The 18758-nt window shown below is 36.8% G+C and overlaps 1 protein-coding gene across 1 annotated transcript; it reads right to left on the reverse strand.

The window, feature by feature from the left end:
* Nucleotides 1-4898: 4898 nt before the first annotated feature.
* LOC127157632 (uncharacterized) lies at nt 4899-13375 on the reverse strand. The gene is made up of 8 exons (XM_051100867.1): nt 13331-13375; nt 12016-12069; nt 9742-9794; nt 9143-9331; nt 6999-7198; nt 6431-6590; nt 5239-5382; nt 4899-5071 (listed from the first exon to the last, which is right to left on the reverse strand). Exons 4-8 carry the CDS (start codon nt 9327-9329, stop codon nt 5022-5024), a joined length of 741 nt encoding a protein of 246 aa, XP_050956824.1. The 5' UTR covers nt 9330-9331; nt 9742-9794; nt 12016-12069; nt 13331-13375; the 3' UTR covers nt 4899-5021.
* Between the last annotated feature and the right edge of the window lie 5383 nt (nt 13376-18758).

Raw genomic sequence — 18758 nt, forward strand, 5'->3', positions numbered from 1 at the left:
ATCTCTGCCACAGATCCGAATTCCTGATCAAACTGTTCCTTCGTCCACCTCGTCCCATCTGCCTGGCAGAGAGTAAACACACTCCCCTCTCTCTCTTTGTCTGACCAAAATGTCTCCTGGCCAAGTTTTAGGAGGTCATCATACCCCTCAGTGCCTGTGACAATTATCTGTGGTGGAGTCTCTTCAAGGATGATTTTTTGATATCTGCCTGGTTTTTTGGCAGTTCTTGGTTTCCACTCCATGGGAGCCATTTTTATCTTGTATTAAGAGAAATAATAGGTTGGTCTAAGTGTGGACATGCCTTTAATTTTCCCACAAACATGTTAAATACAAACCACAATGACACAACTAGATAGTAAAGTTTAACAAACACTTGATAAAACTAACCTTTAAAAGAGGTTTTCCCTTTTGACGGAGGGGAAACTGGCATTTCTTCACTTGTGGTTTTATTAATTGTTTTGCCTTGGTAAAAATTTGTGCTGCATCTGTAATACAGGCATTAGATTTCCATTAAACAATCATTTTGAAATGAAAGAACTGGCAATAAAGCAAACAAAACAACTCTTTTATAATGACAGTTGAACTGATTTTCAACTGACTTTTTTCTTCATGAGCAAACCAGGGTATGGGAAAATGTGTGTTTACCCTCTTGATCTTTTATTCAAAATAACCACCATAGACATATCTATTAATTATATGAAAAAATGAATAAATATTTACAATTAACTAACAATTATTTGTTACTCAATTATATCCATAAGTTTCAGCTATATTTAAATCAGAATAATGAAAATGTATGCCATGACCTCTTTAGAAGTTAAATACTAGGTCCACTTTGCTTATAATTCCCAAGGGTGACAACATTTCTGTAGGACACTGTACATTTTTTTCATCTTACCCATGAATGCCTTCTGGTTTTTTGTTTTGCTTGACTCTAGAATGTTAAAGAAGAAAAACAAAAGTATACAGAAGAAAATTAATTAAATGAATATAGGTTTTGCCAATCTGTAAAGATAAAAAACAGGATACCTGATGTTCCTTCTGCACCATGTTCGAGTAATAAATCCTTTACTCTGGCATCAAATCCTTTTTGAGTAAGCTCATCTGCAAATCAGGCAAAGCAGAAGTGAATAAAACTAGAAGTACTTTCCAATAAATTATTACAACACCAAGCCCACATACGATTATCCAGTTGTTGTCTGAGATTTTCGTACACTTTCAACTTTTCCATATTCCTGTTCTGAAAGACATAAAACAATATGACAACATGACGTTAGCATATTACCAGTGGTGGAAAGGTTTGAGATTTACTCAATAGTCTGTAGTTTGTGGGAATTGTTTTACAATTAATTATAATTAATCTTCTCCCTGGTGAAAAAAACAGCATATGCTGGTAGCTATGTTTTGATGCTGGTTTATGCTGGCCAAGGACCAGCATAAACCAGCACCAAAGCATACCTAACCTGCATCCCAGCAGCAAAACATAGCTACCAGCATATGAAGTTTTTTGACCATATTTAAAAAAAAAAAAAAAAAAAAAAAAAAAAAACTGCAGGCTGCCCAGTTGCTCGTCCCTTTTTTATTTACATATAGATGTATTTAAAATGTGTCTTTATATAATACAACCACATTTTCATCAAGCAGTCTAATAGCTCGAAAAAAATCGCTTTAACTTTAACGTTACTACTGTTTGCCAGCATACAAGCTAACGTTAGCTACTTGCAATATGGCTAACTTTCTAAACGTGCACACAATTCCACTGAAATGCATGTTCGCCTCTTCGCATAATTTAGTGTAGTATTTAATTAAAACTGTTAAGATAAAATACATCAAGAGCGCCTTACCTGCTTCTGCCATCCTCAACCGTTCCAAGCCACTTTGCTTGTTCTGAACCGCGTGCGTGTGACGTCACGTGGGGCGGGGCAACGCGACACCTCACACTCCACCTGAGGTCGTTTCGCCTGATATCTTTTGGTCTGATGCCTTTTAATCTGAGTCCGTTTCGCTCGACGTCTTTTTGTCTGATGCCTTTTAACCTGAGACCGTTTCGCCCGATGCCTAATTGTACGACACCTGACATCATATTTCCTGAGACCTGAAGACTTTGAGTCTGAGGCACGATGCCGTTTTGTGCAGTGACTAAAGCCTTTTAGTCCGAGGCATGAAGCCTTTACATTGTATGACTGAGGTTTGAGGATGTCCTAAAATGTACACCGTAGGGGGTCCGGGCTTCGGGAAAATTTTAAGCTATAGTTCAGACACAGGCCGGGCCTCGGGTCTGTTTTAGGCTTCTCCTTATTTTGATATTTTATACATACACCAATTATGGTGATGAAAACCATTTCCGCGCTGGTGAAAACACCACGAGACTTCACTTTTGCTTTCACTTTTGAGACCGGGTCGGAAAGCTTTTAGTGTCTCCGCCAGAAGCAGCAAATCAGCGCAGCTGAAAGAGATCCGCGCACGCAATAGGCTGAAAATGCCACAATGCACCAGCAAACGTAATTACAATGAATGTGTCGGGGAAATAAGGAGATATTTTATTTATTTATTAATAAACCAGTGTTTTCAGTGTCGCAAGGATAAAGCTGCCGATCCTGACTCACCATCTCCTCTCTGGACGCGCCTTTAGAGAAATGCATCTTTACAGATTACATATTGAAAGAGTTTTTGTGACAGAGTATTTGTTTTATTTCGTTAATTAATAATTTCAAGCTTTCTATAGATATATGTATCATGTCTGTGAGGTATGTATTTGCTGAGTTTCGGTTCATTTTTGAAAAGCGCTCCTGTTGAGGCAACAGAAAGCGCATCATGTTTGTTTTCTTTATTTAATAAAAGCACCTTTTGCAACGTTTTGTTGATGTTGTGAGTGCACACAAATAAAAGTTGACCCTTAACAGTTGTGAAAGATGTATTATGAGCAAAAATGACGGAATATTTTAAATTGTTTCCACTGAAAAAAAAAAAGTAATCGCGCTGGCGCCTCAATGTCCTGCAATGCGCCTTTAGCTTCCACTCTCCACACAAATTTGGGTATGCCTCTAATAGCGCACATTTCTCTAAGTTTAACGTTGCAACTGACATTGTTTTATACACAGTAAAAATAGATGGGTTATTTCTTTAACCCAATAGATGGGTTACACATATTGGGTCACTGTGTTGGGTTATTTTCTAAAACGTTGGGTTATTTTTTTGAACATCGTTGGGTTGTTTTTAATAATAACCCAGCGTTGGGTTTAATTGGTTCCCGCGGCGACAGTTCAAATTCTAACGGTCGACAGTGACTGACGACAGAAGAAGCTGCTGCTGCATCAGTATGAGGTGAGTAACAGGGTTTTAATAACTCTTATAATATTATACTTATACGAAGAACGTGAAATGCACTTCAAAATTGAACTTTTGTTGTTGTATGTTTGTTTTTTTAACAAAGTTGTAGTTTCCTTTAGTCAGTGTATTGTAACGTTAGTGCGGAGAATGAGCTCCATTGTATACGAATAACTTCACGTTAACTTATAGCTGTCCCAGTTAGGTCGCTAGCAGTAATAAATTAAAATAAATATTAGCAGAAAGTTGTAAAATTGTTTAGAGATGTATTACAGTAACCTAAAGTTAATAATTTATGGTGGAATGTATATAGGACTACTTATGTTACTGAAATCACCGTCTACCATTACTACAGGTTTAGTATTATTTTACAGCTGATGAAGGGTTCTAGACATACGGTTTCTGACTGCAGTTTGTTTGGTCGCATTAATGGTTATCACATTTAACTTTATATGGGAAATGGCTAATGTTAAATGAGACACTGTTGATTTAAACCGCGCCGCACGAACCTTTCAACTTCGGTCCAGTATGTACCCAGATAGCAAAATTCATGTGGCCCAGATCCGGCCCACACCAGACACTTACATCCGGCCCACATACCGCATGGAATGATGGCACTTGGGCGGTCCACTCCTGTTTGCCAGATCTGAGCCACAAAAAAGCCATAGCAATACCACATATCAGCCAGAATTCAACCAAATGAACCAGAACTGACCCTATTCTGGGCCACAGTTTGCTTTTATTCTGGCCCAGATCCGGCCCACACCAGATGCTTACATCTGGCCCACATACCGCATGGAATGATGGCACTTGGGCGGTCCACTCCTGTTTGCCAGATCTGAGCCACAAAAAAGCCATAGCAATACCACATATCAGCCAGAATTCAACCAAATAAACCAGAACTGACCCTATTCTGGGCCACAGTTTGCTTTTATTCTGGCCCAGATTCTGCCAAACCTGATCATCCAGCCCACATACCGCATGGAACGATAACCAGGAAATTACAGATATACCAGAAATTACCCTAATGTGCACCACTGTTGATTGTTATTCTTACCCTGGACTTTCTCACATCCGTATTGTTTATACGGCCCACTTGCTGAATGAAATTGTGGCATTATGGCAGTGTACTGTATTTGCTAGATGTGGTTCACAAGCAGGCCATTTCACAGGTCAGATAAGATTTAATATAAAAAAACTAAAACTTTACCCTAAATTGGCCACATAACATATTTTACTCAATGACAATGGCAAGTAAATCATGTATCAACAAAATAACAATTACTAATTAAAACAAACAAACACAAAATAGCTTTGTAAGAAACACTTTATGAAAAAAAAATAATTTATCAACAATATTTTAACATTCAGTAAAGAGAAATGAAAAATAGCCTTCTTATATTTAAAAAAGGTAGGAAGAAAACATTCCTGAAATAATTAAATCATGAACACAAAACAGCTGTACCAAAAAACACTGTAGAAAAAAAATGTGGAAAAAGTGAATCAATTATCAACAATGTGCATGTTTTGAAGACAACAGAAAACATTCCTGAAATTATTGCATCATTTAGTATTATTAGAAACACTGTACACAATAACATAGAACAATACGTTTTTATAAGATAAAAAAACTCTTAACTATTCACAGTATAAAAAAACAGACACTACATGGCAACAGACACTATGTAAACATTTTAGTGTTCTTCTTGACTGGGCCCAGCAGTGTCATTGTGATCTTGTACACCTTTAAATAATTTAAAAATAAAATTTTGAGTCAATAAAACATGCATGTTCTCTTGTTTTTGCAAGGTCTGGCTAATTTATTTAACTAATATTATTTTCTACATTTTGTTTTGAGTTGTGCGCTTTGCTTCCAGAAATGTTATAAAACAGACATTGCAACTGACTTACAGTTTTTCTGGAGAGTCCGTCTTCGCTCCTCTCTTTCTCTTCTCCCTCCATCTCGGTCGCTTACATGGTGAAGCCATCGTTTTATGTAGCACTCAACCTCTTGATCAGTTGCTGTTGCTGTAAGTCTGTTGTTTCTCACAGTCCCTAAAAATATGAACAGTCTGGTGACCCAAGAATCAAGTGCAAAATGTTCTTGTTTTCTGAACATGATTTGCATGGCAAAACTTTAAAAACTTTCTGGTAGTGGACGGAGATGCAAGTTTGACACTTGCTTGGGACATCATACTTCAACTATCCTTTCTGATTCCATCTAGGCCTATAAGATTAACAGAGAATGCCTTGCCTTTTGCTAAACATGTAAATATCTTCTGTAGCTTCTGAAGGGCATTACTAAATGAATTGATCAAACCTACAAGTATTCAAATGTTTACATACCATTGTCCCATACTTGTTTTTGCTCTGTATTGTATTTACAAGTACAGATATTGAAATATCTCATTCTAAATTATCAAAGGGGAATGATATGTATTAGTTAATATCCACTGTCTATGTTTAGATAAATAACACCCATGAATCTATTTCAGACTAAGAATAAGTTAGACTTAGCACTAAAACACACAAGACCTGTGCTTCACGTGAGCAGAAGCTGAAGCAGCATTTAAGGTGATTTCTAGCGTAGTTTACGCTTGGGAAATTAATTGTATGTTATAGTTAATGTCAGGTTTAATTATTGAAAATAATACTGATTTAATTGTGACTTTTACTAGCGATTCCAGAAATATCTACCTCCCCTATTCAAGTAGATAGAACTGTGGTCTTGCTATGACTAAAATAGCTGCACAGAAGCGTTTTGAACTTGGCCGCCTAGAAGCACGACTCCCGCAAACGGACTTTGACATGGCATGAAGAAACAAAGTGAGAGGAGCAGATGATAAACAGGACTTAATCTTGGATACGTCTGACAGGGAATTTAATATATATTTATTTTATATTACTAATAAAATTATACTATTATTTTGTTTTTCTCTGTTGTCACAAACACTGCAGGTGCATGGAAATTTAAGGATGTGTAAGGATGCTAATCTGAACGGTTAACGGTTAATGTTCGGATAACAAAGTGCGGTTGTCGGTTAGGAAAATTAACCAAAATGAGCATCCCTAGTTTGATGACATGAATGCATGTAACACTTACCAGTTATGACATCTTTCATATGCAGTCCATGGAAAGCTGTTTTGCCATTGATGCCACGCCAGTTGAGCTGTTTGGCAAGGGGGTTGGCAAAACAGTGCTTCATAATTCGCCAAACACTATCCTTAATGTCAACTCCTCCAATGACACTCAAGGTAGTAATCTGAAAAAGTGAAATTGAAAAACTATGGATACCTAAACCAACGCCTCATTTATAACCCAGTTCTAATAAAAGGTATTTTTTAACTTTTCCCTAGGTTGGAATTTAGGATGGTATTTTAGAATGGACATCAACACTACCCTTGAGTGCTTTTACTCCACCATTTTGTAAAATAAATGAGTGAAAATGTAGTACAATTGTCTATAGCTAAAGACAGGAAGTCCAATACATAGAATGGCATGAGGGTTAACAGGTTATGAATTTTATATTTGGGTGACCTAGTAAATTGTTCAAAATACTGTGCATCACTCAGTGAGAGAATAGAATTGCTGCTGTCCAACATACAACTTAAGTGGCTGGGAATACTAATAAACTAACCTATTGTTTTATGTGGTAAGGCAATGTTATTACCATTTTGTTTTTGAGGTCTTCCTCTTCTCTGAGACGTTTTTCCAAAGCAAGGAGGGCAGTCGCATCTTTTAGCGGCAGCACTTCTCCCTTGAGGGGATCCTGCCCCTGGGCAGGTTGGCCTGTTTTTTGCAGATTCATCTGAATCACTTTAAGTTGTTCCAAAATAATTTCTTGATTTGTAAGAAGTTTGTGCAGTAGAGCTAAAAAAATGACATTGAACATACAGTATAAGAAAAATCACATATATATATATACATACACATATATATATATATATATATATATATATATATATATATAAATGTTGTTTATTGGCCAAAAAAATGCACAAAGTCCATAAATTACTTACAAGCCAGACCACTTGAAATAGTTGTTCCTGAGTGTCTATGACTTTCATCTAGTTGATGAGGTTGAGGACTAGTCACAGACCATCTTGTTTCAGGACTTCTTGATTGTCTAGGCTCAGGACTTCTTACAGACTGCCTAGGCTCAGGACTTGTAAGAGACTGTCTGAGATCCAGGCTTGTCCTTTGTTCTTGTGGTTCAGGCCGTTGCACTTTTCTCCTTACTGCAGACTGTACATCAAAGTTTGGCAATTTTATTTTTGGGGCTGAAGGCAATGTCCTTTTGTTTTTGACAGCAGCTTCCTCCTCACTGTCACTTTCAAAGCGAATGTTTGGTCTTGTAATGGGAAACAGAAATCAAACCAAAATTGATTTCAATTAATTAAAAAAAAAATCTAAATCTGTTTTAAATCACGATTAGAAAATATGTCTCTTTATATAATTCTTTGTTTTCCCATTTGCCCCAAGCCTTCTAAGGACATTTTCTGCACTGCTGTCTTCTATGTAAGTTCAGTACTGAAGGGTCTGATACCCTCATCTTCTCTGACCACTGTACTATTTTTTAGACCAGGGCTTCTCAAAGTCCGGACCCGGAGGGAATTTAATCCAGACCCGCTTGATTTCATGTGGTGCAGCTCATTTTCATACGACCTGGTAGCACAGATGTAGCGTGTCAACCAGGAATTGATGTGCTGTTTGACACATTTTCAGAAGGAAACTTTTCAGACGCAATAAGATGTGATGAGCGGAGGTGCACTACTCAAAGTCAACAAGATGCACGCACCCAAGTGAAGAAATACTTAAAAATAAAGTCAAATCATGAAGAAAATGAACATGAAAGTTTTATGATGAAAGGAGGAAACATCCGGATTTACTGAATGAGTTCAAGTGGTAAGTTTTAAATTCTGTTAGTGGTTGAGTTGAATGTTGTAGTTTATGTTAAGTTAAATGATAGATTAAAAATGTATTAATAAACATCTCTGATTGCGTGTTAATGTATTTGTGCTAATGCTAATCCATTCACTTGTCCTTATTAACCATTTAATGCTTTAATAAATTTACTGGCATAAAATAAACATGCCAAGTTTTGTTTATAGTATATGTCCAAAACCCATGTGCTATAAATAATAAATGCATGACTATCAATGTATATTGTATGCTGTTATCATTCAGGCTGGATAACTATGTTTATAAAGTTTGTCTGTTGTCTTTAATTATTTAAAGACAACAGCTTGTTCTAATATTACATATACATGTATGTTCAGTCCGTTGTCTTACTGAAGTTTAGTGTATGTTTACAAAATTGTATTACAGGTGTAGACTGTAAGAGGAGGATGTTCACCAGCATAAAAGACTCCAGCAAGCACACAACTATTTCAGCAAGATTTGACTTGTATACTAAACATATACAAAATGGCAATGCTTTTAAACATCTATATCAGAAATTGGTAGCAGTGGAATTTTACTGGTATTGGTACCGACTACTGAAATTTTGGTACCGTGACAACACTAGTTCTAGAACTTTGACATTCATGTGAATTCAGATTTGGACCTTTGAATGTAGACTTTGAGAAGCCCTGGTTTAGATGGTAATTCTGGGCAGATGTATAGCACTTACAGGCGTTTTCGCTTTTTCTTTGGATTGTCATCATCGTCTTCCTCTGCTGTTTGAAGATCTGTGTGGGCTTCAGCTTCAGGAAGTTTTAGTCGAGCACTTTTGTAGTTTGCTGTAAAATAGAAAAATCTCATAAGATGATTGGTAAAACCACTGAATCATAAAAGTAAATGTGATATGCATACCAGCTGTATATAAAATTCGAACATGAAATGCATCCCATGAGTGTCCAGGCTTCTCCTGGCTCCGTATGGCCTTCACTAATTCGTCAGCTTTGTACTGAGCTGGCCATTGACAAACTTCATCTGCAACCCACAGTGCTGGTACAACTTCAACTTCTTGGGTTTTCAGAAACTCCACAATGTGAAACATGGCTTAGAAAACAAACAGACATTAGCTGTAAGATTATGAACAATATGAACAATATTATATACAAACAATAAAAACAATTTAAAAAAAAAAATAATTAAAAGAGGTTTTACTTAAAGTTATCCATCCCCTTATGAAAAAGAAGATTATTGAAGTGTGCTATTTATTTTAAACTTAAAATAGGAATGTATACTTTTATAAACTAGAAAGTGGGCCAATTTAGTCCAAAGTGCTATTAGTACACTAACAAGTACACTAATAGTACATTGATATTAATACACTTACTAAATAAAGAACAATTTTACATATACTTGAGCTTTCCTTAAATATACGTATAAAAATGAACTTCAAGTATACCTCTTTTTCTTAAAGATCATTAAAACTCAAGATATTAGTATAAACATGGGATACACACCTACAGGGATTATGGAAGGCAGGCTGTCTCCGCAGTCTAAACTTGATGTTGATCTGCACAAAAGGTATCAATATTCTTTTTCAAGATAAAAAAAAATATGTAAAGCTTAAAATTCCACTGTCTACCACAACCACCACAACATTAAGACTGCAACCTAGGACGGGTCTGCATGTAAAAGTGGAATAACAACAAATCCAACCTCCAAAGGCAACCGGACACACTTTTGCACACTACTGTCTAACTTTAAGCACATCAAATTTGATGACAAATCTGATACAAAGCAAATTCCCAATTCTGTGGAGTCAATGGGATAGTCAAAAAACTTTGCGATGTGTCTGTATTCTTTGTAAACAATGTATTCCTCGAACTCACAGATTATTATATTTTGAACCAAGACAATCTTGTTGTTCAACTTTATACACCTGTCCCTCTCTGATGAGTTGATGACAATGTCATCAATTGCTAATTCTTTGAATTGGGAGACTGTTCCTGTAAAGCCAGATGGAACCGGTCCATCTGAGTGAAACATTCTAAATTTTTTGTTTGGTTTACATGCTTCCTCATCATTCAAACTGTTTGAATGAAGTTCAGATATTCGGCGTACAACTTGTTGCAGGGGTGAGCTAGGTTTTCTAACCATCCCTTTAATTTGTTTTAAGTAGTTCTCAAAAGGAAACCCTGATATTAAATCTAAGTGTCCATGCACCCTCACATCATCACTAAGATGAGTCAGACCATGAATGTTATAAACTAAAAACCCATGACCATAGAGTTCTCCAAAATGTTTAACAAATGATCTAAGCAGAGTGTTGGCAAAGTCATTTAACAGGAAACAGTATGTTGGACTTGCCAAGATGTATATACCCACAGACAGCAGCATAAAATTGTGATAAACCTCAGTAGGCAGAAAATCCCTCAAAACTACTGGACCAGTGTAAAGTAAGAACTGCCTAAGTTCTGTGGCTTTCCAACGCAACCTCTCATCTAGGCCCCTTGGCCTTCTAGCAAATTCTGAAGGTATAAACTTCTGAGTGCAACCAGTTTGTCTGAAATTAATTTCACCTGTGTGGAAGAAATACGACTACGTAACTTTCCGCAAGCACCGACCCACAAATCAAGAAGGCGACGCATCACACCTAAGCATACTAAGTGCATATAGTCATGTGGAAATCCACTGACCATAGGGACAGAGGTTTCACAAAATGGGGAATGCTTTAAATGGTGGTCTTCATCTTCTGCATTTAAAAAAGATATGTCCGTTCTCACATTAGCATCAAGCTCTGGGAATGTCATGCGATTGTTAATGTAAATGCCTGGCTGTACACATTTATCACACCCACTGTACCCATTGTGTGACTTAATACCCTTAACGAAGGCTCTCGCTGGCGCATCACATATTACAGAGCTCACAGTCAAAAAAAAGGTCTTGCCATTTACAACAAATCCAGTGCTCATAGATTTCAACTCACAAATCAGATTATTTAGATATTCTGACAGTGACTGAGGCTTTGAGTTTCCACAGAAAAGAGCAATGAGCACAGGCTTTCTACTGTAACCCTGGAGCATTCCTAAAATTGGCCAAAACTGTATACCTGAACTTTTAAAAACTGGAAGACCATCAATGTTTAATTGTAATTTGAAACTGTGCTGATTCTGAACAACTGATGTCAACTTCTCAAAAAAGTGACTGAACATTTTCTGTATGCCAAAATAATAGAATGACCCACTTGCCAAAGAAGCAACACTATGGCAAGTCTGTGTTTTAAGTAAAGTTCTGGCATCTTTTGGCAAGAAGGGATGATGGAACTTTAGTATAGTCAAAAGGGCGGACAAAGCAATTAATGAAACACCAAAATGTGTTGCCCAGTCTCTCAAACAACCTGCTAAATCATTGTTAGGAATATCTTCCTCTTGATCAACATGGTTATCTTCATCAAATGATTCACTTTCTTCATTACTCTCTGATCCAGAGTTTGATGGCAAATCAAAGCCTGAAGCAACTACTTCGTGTTCCACGTTATTTTCTGCAGTATTATCTTCAACACTGATGTCCTCATCATTTAAAGATTGAAACAACTGGTTGACTCTTTTAACAGCCTTTTTTCTTAAATTACTTCGAGTAATGTTCCAGTTTTCCCTCTCCATGACACACACTAACAATTACTCTTCAAAAATTAATATAACAAGTCAATAGCCAGGTATTCTGAAAAAGAAAGGAAAACAATTACATAGGTACTTCCAATAAAGAATAAAATGTAGAGGCATCAAATGTACCTTTATGCTGACAGTGCACTTGCCACTCTTCTTTTACCCCTCACCAGCAAATTTCTGTAACACAAGCACACTGTTAAAACCATGTGCCTAATTTGTGCATTATTGTTAGCATTAGTTAAAGATTGTTAGACCAGAGCTTCCCAAACTTCAGAGACGTTGGATTCCCCAAAACATAGCAAAATGCACAAGACCCCTATATTATTTTTATTATTGGTGATTTTAAATGTTTAAAACACAGACTAGCAAAGTCTTTTTTAAAACAATCCACATTCATTACCAGTTTGTAAGGATTTCCTGTGAATTATATTCACCCCAAATGTACACTACAGTACTATCTACTACAAACTGTAGTAACATTTCTAGATATTGTGTTTTGGATTCTCTTATGAAAAACAAGTTTATTGAAGTAAGCTATTTGTATACTTATTTTAAAATTAAAATAGGAAAGTATACTCTTATAAACTAGAAAGTGGGCCAGTTTAGTCCCAAACGCTATTAGTAAAACAATAAGTACACTACTAGTACATTGATACTAGTATACTAATTAAAAAAAGGATACTTTTACAATTACTTGACCTTTACTTGAGTATACTTATAAAAATGAACTTCAAGTATACTTTTTTCTTACTGGTAAATAATACGATAACTAGTACAGTACTGTTTTAAACGGCACCATTGTATGTAATAATAATATTCTGGTGAAATTATGAAATGTACACATTAAAACATAAAATGGTGAAAGGTAAAAAGATATAAACGAGCTGTGGCAGTACGTCTATTTCAGATTGGGAAGCATTTTTAACCGGAATTTCTCTTATTAGAAAAACTGAGACTGTACTTAATACAAGCATAGCCTACCATCTCAAAGCTCTATGTAATTCTGGCCAGAGGTTTATCATTATTATTACTATATCTTTGCTAACAGACATTTAAGCGTTTGTCATCTAACTCCTCAATACAAATAAAGCAACGTTTATCGAAACGTAAAGCGAACGTTTTTCACAGTCCAATAAAAGGTTGTGATAGCAGGTCACGTTATAAGCCTCGAGGGCGAGGTAATATAAACGTATATCAGTAGCAGGTATATCAAAAGTTAGTGTTATGGATAGTTAGCAAATGACATATAGCTATCAAGCTCCATTCGGCTAATCTATTAGCAAAAACATTTTACTTAAACATTTTTACCTGCTAGAGCTTTGCTGCTGAACTGTTAAATATTTCTCCTCAAACAACATATAAACTAATGTGCATACTAGCTAGCTGAATAACAATAATAATATGATTTAGGCAGACATACAAGTTTTCAAAAGCTTACCTTTGCACAGCTTTCCGCCAACACCATAAGTCCGTTCACCGAGCGAAAGTACGCCTGTTCGCTTTCCTCAAACCGCCAAAAATCAAATTTAAAGGGCCAGAACTGGCAACTCCCGCCTGAACGCAGGCCACAGATTGAAGTATTAGCCATATTTATACAAATATATATACACTATCTTAACGAGGTTAAAGCATTAGCTTTTACAAAACTGTCACTTGTAATGCAGCATAATAAAAAAAATATTTAAAAATGAATAATATAAAGATATAATTGTTTATGTTTATGTGTAGCACCACAGCCCTGTAAACTGATCACTCAATCACAATTTCATCAACATTTTATGACATTATTTAGCCGAATATATGACAAAGTGTTAATGTGTGTGTGGAAAAAAAAATCATGTCTGAAATATAGACTGTGCTATTGCTGGTGCAACCCCCAGAAAAACAATTAATCACAGTCTTGCACTTTACAAATAATGAGATATGAATACTAAAACAAAGTATGTGAAGGGCCTGCACTTCAAAATACCCATGACACAGCGTGTTCCATGTGCTATTCCACAATGGCTTGAATTGCAACCTGACCTGGAAATGTTCTGCATCACCGTTTCCTGTTTTTCTCACATGCTTGAAAAATAGAGACAAATTATGAATCCTAACTAAAATTAAACACAGGGCAGGGTAATCCTCAAATATGTCACATACAGCCTGAATGTAACACAAACAAGCTTGCACCACGAGTTCACATCCAGGACTTCTCTCATCCTGCCCAAAACTGTTTTTTGGTGCTTTCAGACCGCTACCAGCAAATTTTCCCAGAGCTGTCTATTTATTGAAGTCTGCCCCTGTCTGATCACACTGCCTTTACCATACCTGGCTAAGTTTGTGTTTTTGCACCATTGATTGCTTCAGTGCTCTACTGGACTGTCTACACATAACATGCACACTTGCACTACCAGACTGTTTATTTGCACCGCGTTCATTACGGTACAAACTGTTTACAATGCATTTTTGCACTCTGGTACTAAATATTGCTATATCTTGCCATTGCACTGTTACTTGGACACCTTCTGTCTAGAATTTATTTGCACTATTCTATATCCATTGCACTACTGATCACTTAATCATAACTTATTATTGTCCAGCTGTACATTTCTGTTCATAGTAATTCTGTATATTATGTTCACAGCATAAACCCATCTGTAAATTACTTCCATAACACAAATTAATTCTGCACTATGCAACCACTGTATATCCTGCACTTCCTGCTATTGCACCTCTGGTTAGACCAAACTGCATTTTGTTACTTTTACATGTGTAATGACAATAAAGTTGAATCTAATATAATACAGCCTTATTAATAAGGATAATTAGCCTGTACCATAAGGGTTACATTTTGCACTTTTTTCCAATGTGAATTACAAATGAGGTAAACAGTATTAACAATAGGTCATACGTGCAATAAAACTGGTCTCAGTAAGTCTAAACAAATCTAAGTGTTTTACAGAATAGAAAAAAGGATTGAAAAAGAAAAAGAGATCTGTGTTAATGGGTCAGGTGTACGTGCATTAAGCTGATTGTTAAATATGGCTACAGAATCTGCTGATCCCAGTGTTTTAAAGGATGAATCTGATCAGGTAATGCTGGCAATCATGATCCGTGAAGCTGATTCAATTGGATGCATATTACCTGTAATAAAAAATGTATATAAACATTCAGGACATATTTGCTATTTCAAACATTTCTAATCATATGTATACATCTAGCTAGTGTCTAAGGTCATTGCAAGAAGTGGCTGTCATCCATTTAATGATATTTGGCCCATACCAGTTGATGCCTATGTTAGGGTTACACCATAATTAATCACAGTGCTCACTAATTGGAAATTTTGCCTAAATTTATATTTCTAGCCATATCTGCCAAGGGCTATGGTAGGTTTAACCCCTATAATTATCAAATGATCATTGTACTGTACCTTTACCAAAAGTAACATATTTTATGTTTTAAGATAATAGTTCCATGTTTGCCATATCTTACCTCAGCCACCTTACCTCACCGTCTTTCTCCGAATCTTACCTAAAACTGTCCCACTTATGTTTTGTAATGAGTGGTCCACATTTGCCGTATCTCATCTGGGCCACTTTAGGCTCACAGCCACATTAGCCAGAGCTATACAGTGCCGAATATTTGCCAAAAGTGGCCCACATATGTCTTAAGATAACAGGGCCACATTTGCCATATCTCCTCTGGGCCACTTTAGGCTCACAGCCACATTAGCCAGAGCTTACTTTGCCGAATATTTGCCAAAACCAAAAGTGCCCCACATATGTGTTAAGATTACTAGGCCATATTTTCTATATCTTCTCTGGGCCACTTTAGGCTCACAGCCACATTAGCCGGAGCTTACTTTGCCGAATATTTGCCAAAAGTGGCCCACATATGTGTTAAGATTACTGGCCATATTTGCCATATTTTATCTGGGCCACTTAAGGCTCACAGCCACATTGGCCAGAACAGTTATTAATGCCTAAAGTGGCCCACAATCGTATGCTATCTGGGTACCCAATATAATTTAATCATGACGATAAAATTCCCAGTGCCTTTCGCGTCAGCACATTAACGCCAAGGGTTTCTTATGTAAAGTACTGGAGGACCCTGCACATCGAAAAATGACACTAAAGGGGTACCCTGAGCATCCAGAAGTGACGCCAAAGGGGTCCTGGACAAGCGTCAATATGTGACAAGTTGGGAATGTGTTAAAGCAGCCTCGACCACAATGAGATGATTTTTGCAGAGCTGATTTTGGCAAGGTAAAAAGGGGGTTGTTTTATACTACCACTGAGAATTTTTAACCAACGTATATTATAGACTTTTCATTAAGACCCTAAAGAATCATATCAACTTGTGGAAAATGGGCATCTGATAACCCCTTTAAATCATCTTACTCTGCAGGTGTAAAAAATAATAAACAATAAATCCCCAAGGAAGTATAAAACTAGTATTTTATTCACATAACTTTATTTTGTATTATCTGTCTGTTGCTTTCGTCTCTGTATTGGAAGCTTCTGTCACCTAAACAAATTCCTTAAATGTGCAAACATACTTTTAAATAAAGCTCTTTCTGATTCTGATTCTTCAGCTGTTTTAACCTCATGACTTGAGTAGCAATCTGAAGTATTGTCAGAGAAATCTAAACAATGAAGCCTTACAAATAAATACATTTAAAAACTAGAAAAGCAAAAGAGAGAGTTCAAGCTCAAATAATTATCACTATTTATTATGCTGGATCTTGTTCAACTCTTCTGGATCTGATGTCATAAACCAGAAGAATGACAGTAGCCACACCCACCAGAGCAGAGAGGACCAATCGGATCACAGCTTCAGTAGAACCATAACAGTGGACAGAGTCTGAGGAATAAAAACATCAAACTGAGATCAGCTCAATCAATAAATGTTAATATCAGCGCCGACATCAGCTAATATCAGTGCTGCCGTACCTGAACATGTGTGACAGAGTTCTGTGTTGAGATGTGTGGTCTGGTTGGTGAATGAATAAGCCACAACACAGCTGTAGGAATCATCCAGACACTCAATCTCCAGAGAGAAACTGAAATCAGTTGTGGAAAAACATAGACAATCTCAAAGATCCCCAATTAACTTCCAAACAAATTCCAGCTGATCTGCAGACAAAGGGTACAACAGTGTCAGCTCGCACTATCCGTCGCCATCTGAATGAAAAGGGACGTTATGGTAGGAGACCCAGGAGGACACCACTGCTGACACAAAGGCATAAAAAAGCAAGACTGGAGTTTGCCAAACTTATGTGACAAAACCACAATCCTTCTGGGAGAACGTACTGTGGACAGATGAGACAAAAGTAGAGCTTTTTGGTAAAGGACATCATGGCACTGTTTACAGAAAAAGAAATGAAGCCTTCAAAGAAAAGAACACAGTCCCTACAGTCAAACATTGCAGAGGTTCAAAGATATTTTGGGGTTGCTTTGCTGTTCCTGGCACTGGATGCCTTGACTGTGTGAACAGTATCATGAAATCTGATGATTACCAAAGAATTTTGGGGGGCAACGTAGTGGCCAGTGTCAGAAAGCTGCATCTCCACCAGAGGTCATGGGTCTTCCAGCAGGACAATGACCTGAAACACACTTCAAAAAGCACTCATAAATGGTTACAAACAAAGCGCTGGAGAGTTCTCAAAAATGGCCAGCAATGAGTCCAGATCTGAATCCCATAGAACACCTGTGGAAACAGCAGTTGGGAGAAGGCATCCTTCAAATCTGAATGACCTGGAGCAGTTTGCAAAAGAAGAGTGGTGGCTTAGTGACCAGTAGAGTGGTGTAAGAAACTTATTCATGGTTACAGGAAGTGATTGATTTCAATTGTTTTTTCCAAAGGGGTAGCTACCAAATATTAAGTTAAGGGTACCAATAATTTTGTCCAGTGCATTTTTTGGGTTCTGTGTGGAATTGTATCAGATGTGACTTTTCTTCTCTGTTTTTTTTTTTTTTTTTTTGTGTTGTTCCAATAAATAAATAAACAAATAAAAATGTGAGTACCAAAACATTTGCAACTGCAACAAATTTCTGAGAGGAGGGTTGCATTTTCTGAGAGAATTGCATGGGTGCTGATATATTTGGCCATGACTGTATTTAACTCACCGTAGACAGTGAGAAGGAAACACTTTGTCACATTGTTGATCTGTAGTTCATAATCTCCAGTATGTTCAGCTGTGATGTCTGTGATGGTCAGAGATCCAGTTTGTTTGTCCAGCTTTAGTCTGTTTCTGAATCTCCCATCAAGAACATCATCATAAGCAGTCTTGCTGTCGGTCTGTTTATTGATTTCAGCTAGTTAAGTGTTATTTTTGCAGTTCCATTTATTTGTGCAGTTCCAGTTATTCCAGTTAGTTTCAGCCATTCAGTCCATCCCCAAACTGACCTCACCTGCCCAAAAAGTTTCAAAAAGGTTCACTACCCTATCCGATCTCTGCTCTGCACTGGTCTTCACACATTTAATTACAGACAGATTTTGAATCTCCCTTTTTTGTCAAAGACACTAGAAAAGGTAATACCATCACAACTATATTCCTTCTTAGTGAAAAATGGCCTATGTTAGGATATTCAGTCACGATTTAGACTGTATCATAGTACTGAGACTGCTCTCATTACAAATGATCTGCTCTTATCATCCCATCGTGGTTGTATCTCTCTGTTAGTGCTACTGGATCTTAGAGCTGCGTTTGACACTACTGACCACAATAGTGTTTTTTTTAATAGACTAGACTGTTATGTTGGCATTAAAAGAATTGCATTGGCATGGTTCAAATCATACTTATCTGACCGCCATAAATTTGTGGCAGTGAACAAAGATGTATCATATCAGTCACAAGTGCAGTATGGAGTACCTCAAGG

Source organism: Labeo rohita, unplaced genomic scaffold, assembly GCF_022985175.1.
Source record: "Labeo rohita strain BAU-BD-2019 unplaced genomic scaffold, IGBB_LRoh.1.0 scaffold_1133, whole genome shotgun sequence".
Lineage (NCBI taxonomy): Eukaryota > Metazoa > Chordata > Actinopteri > Cypriniformes > Cyprinidae > Labeo > Labeo rohita.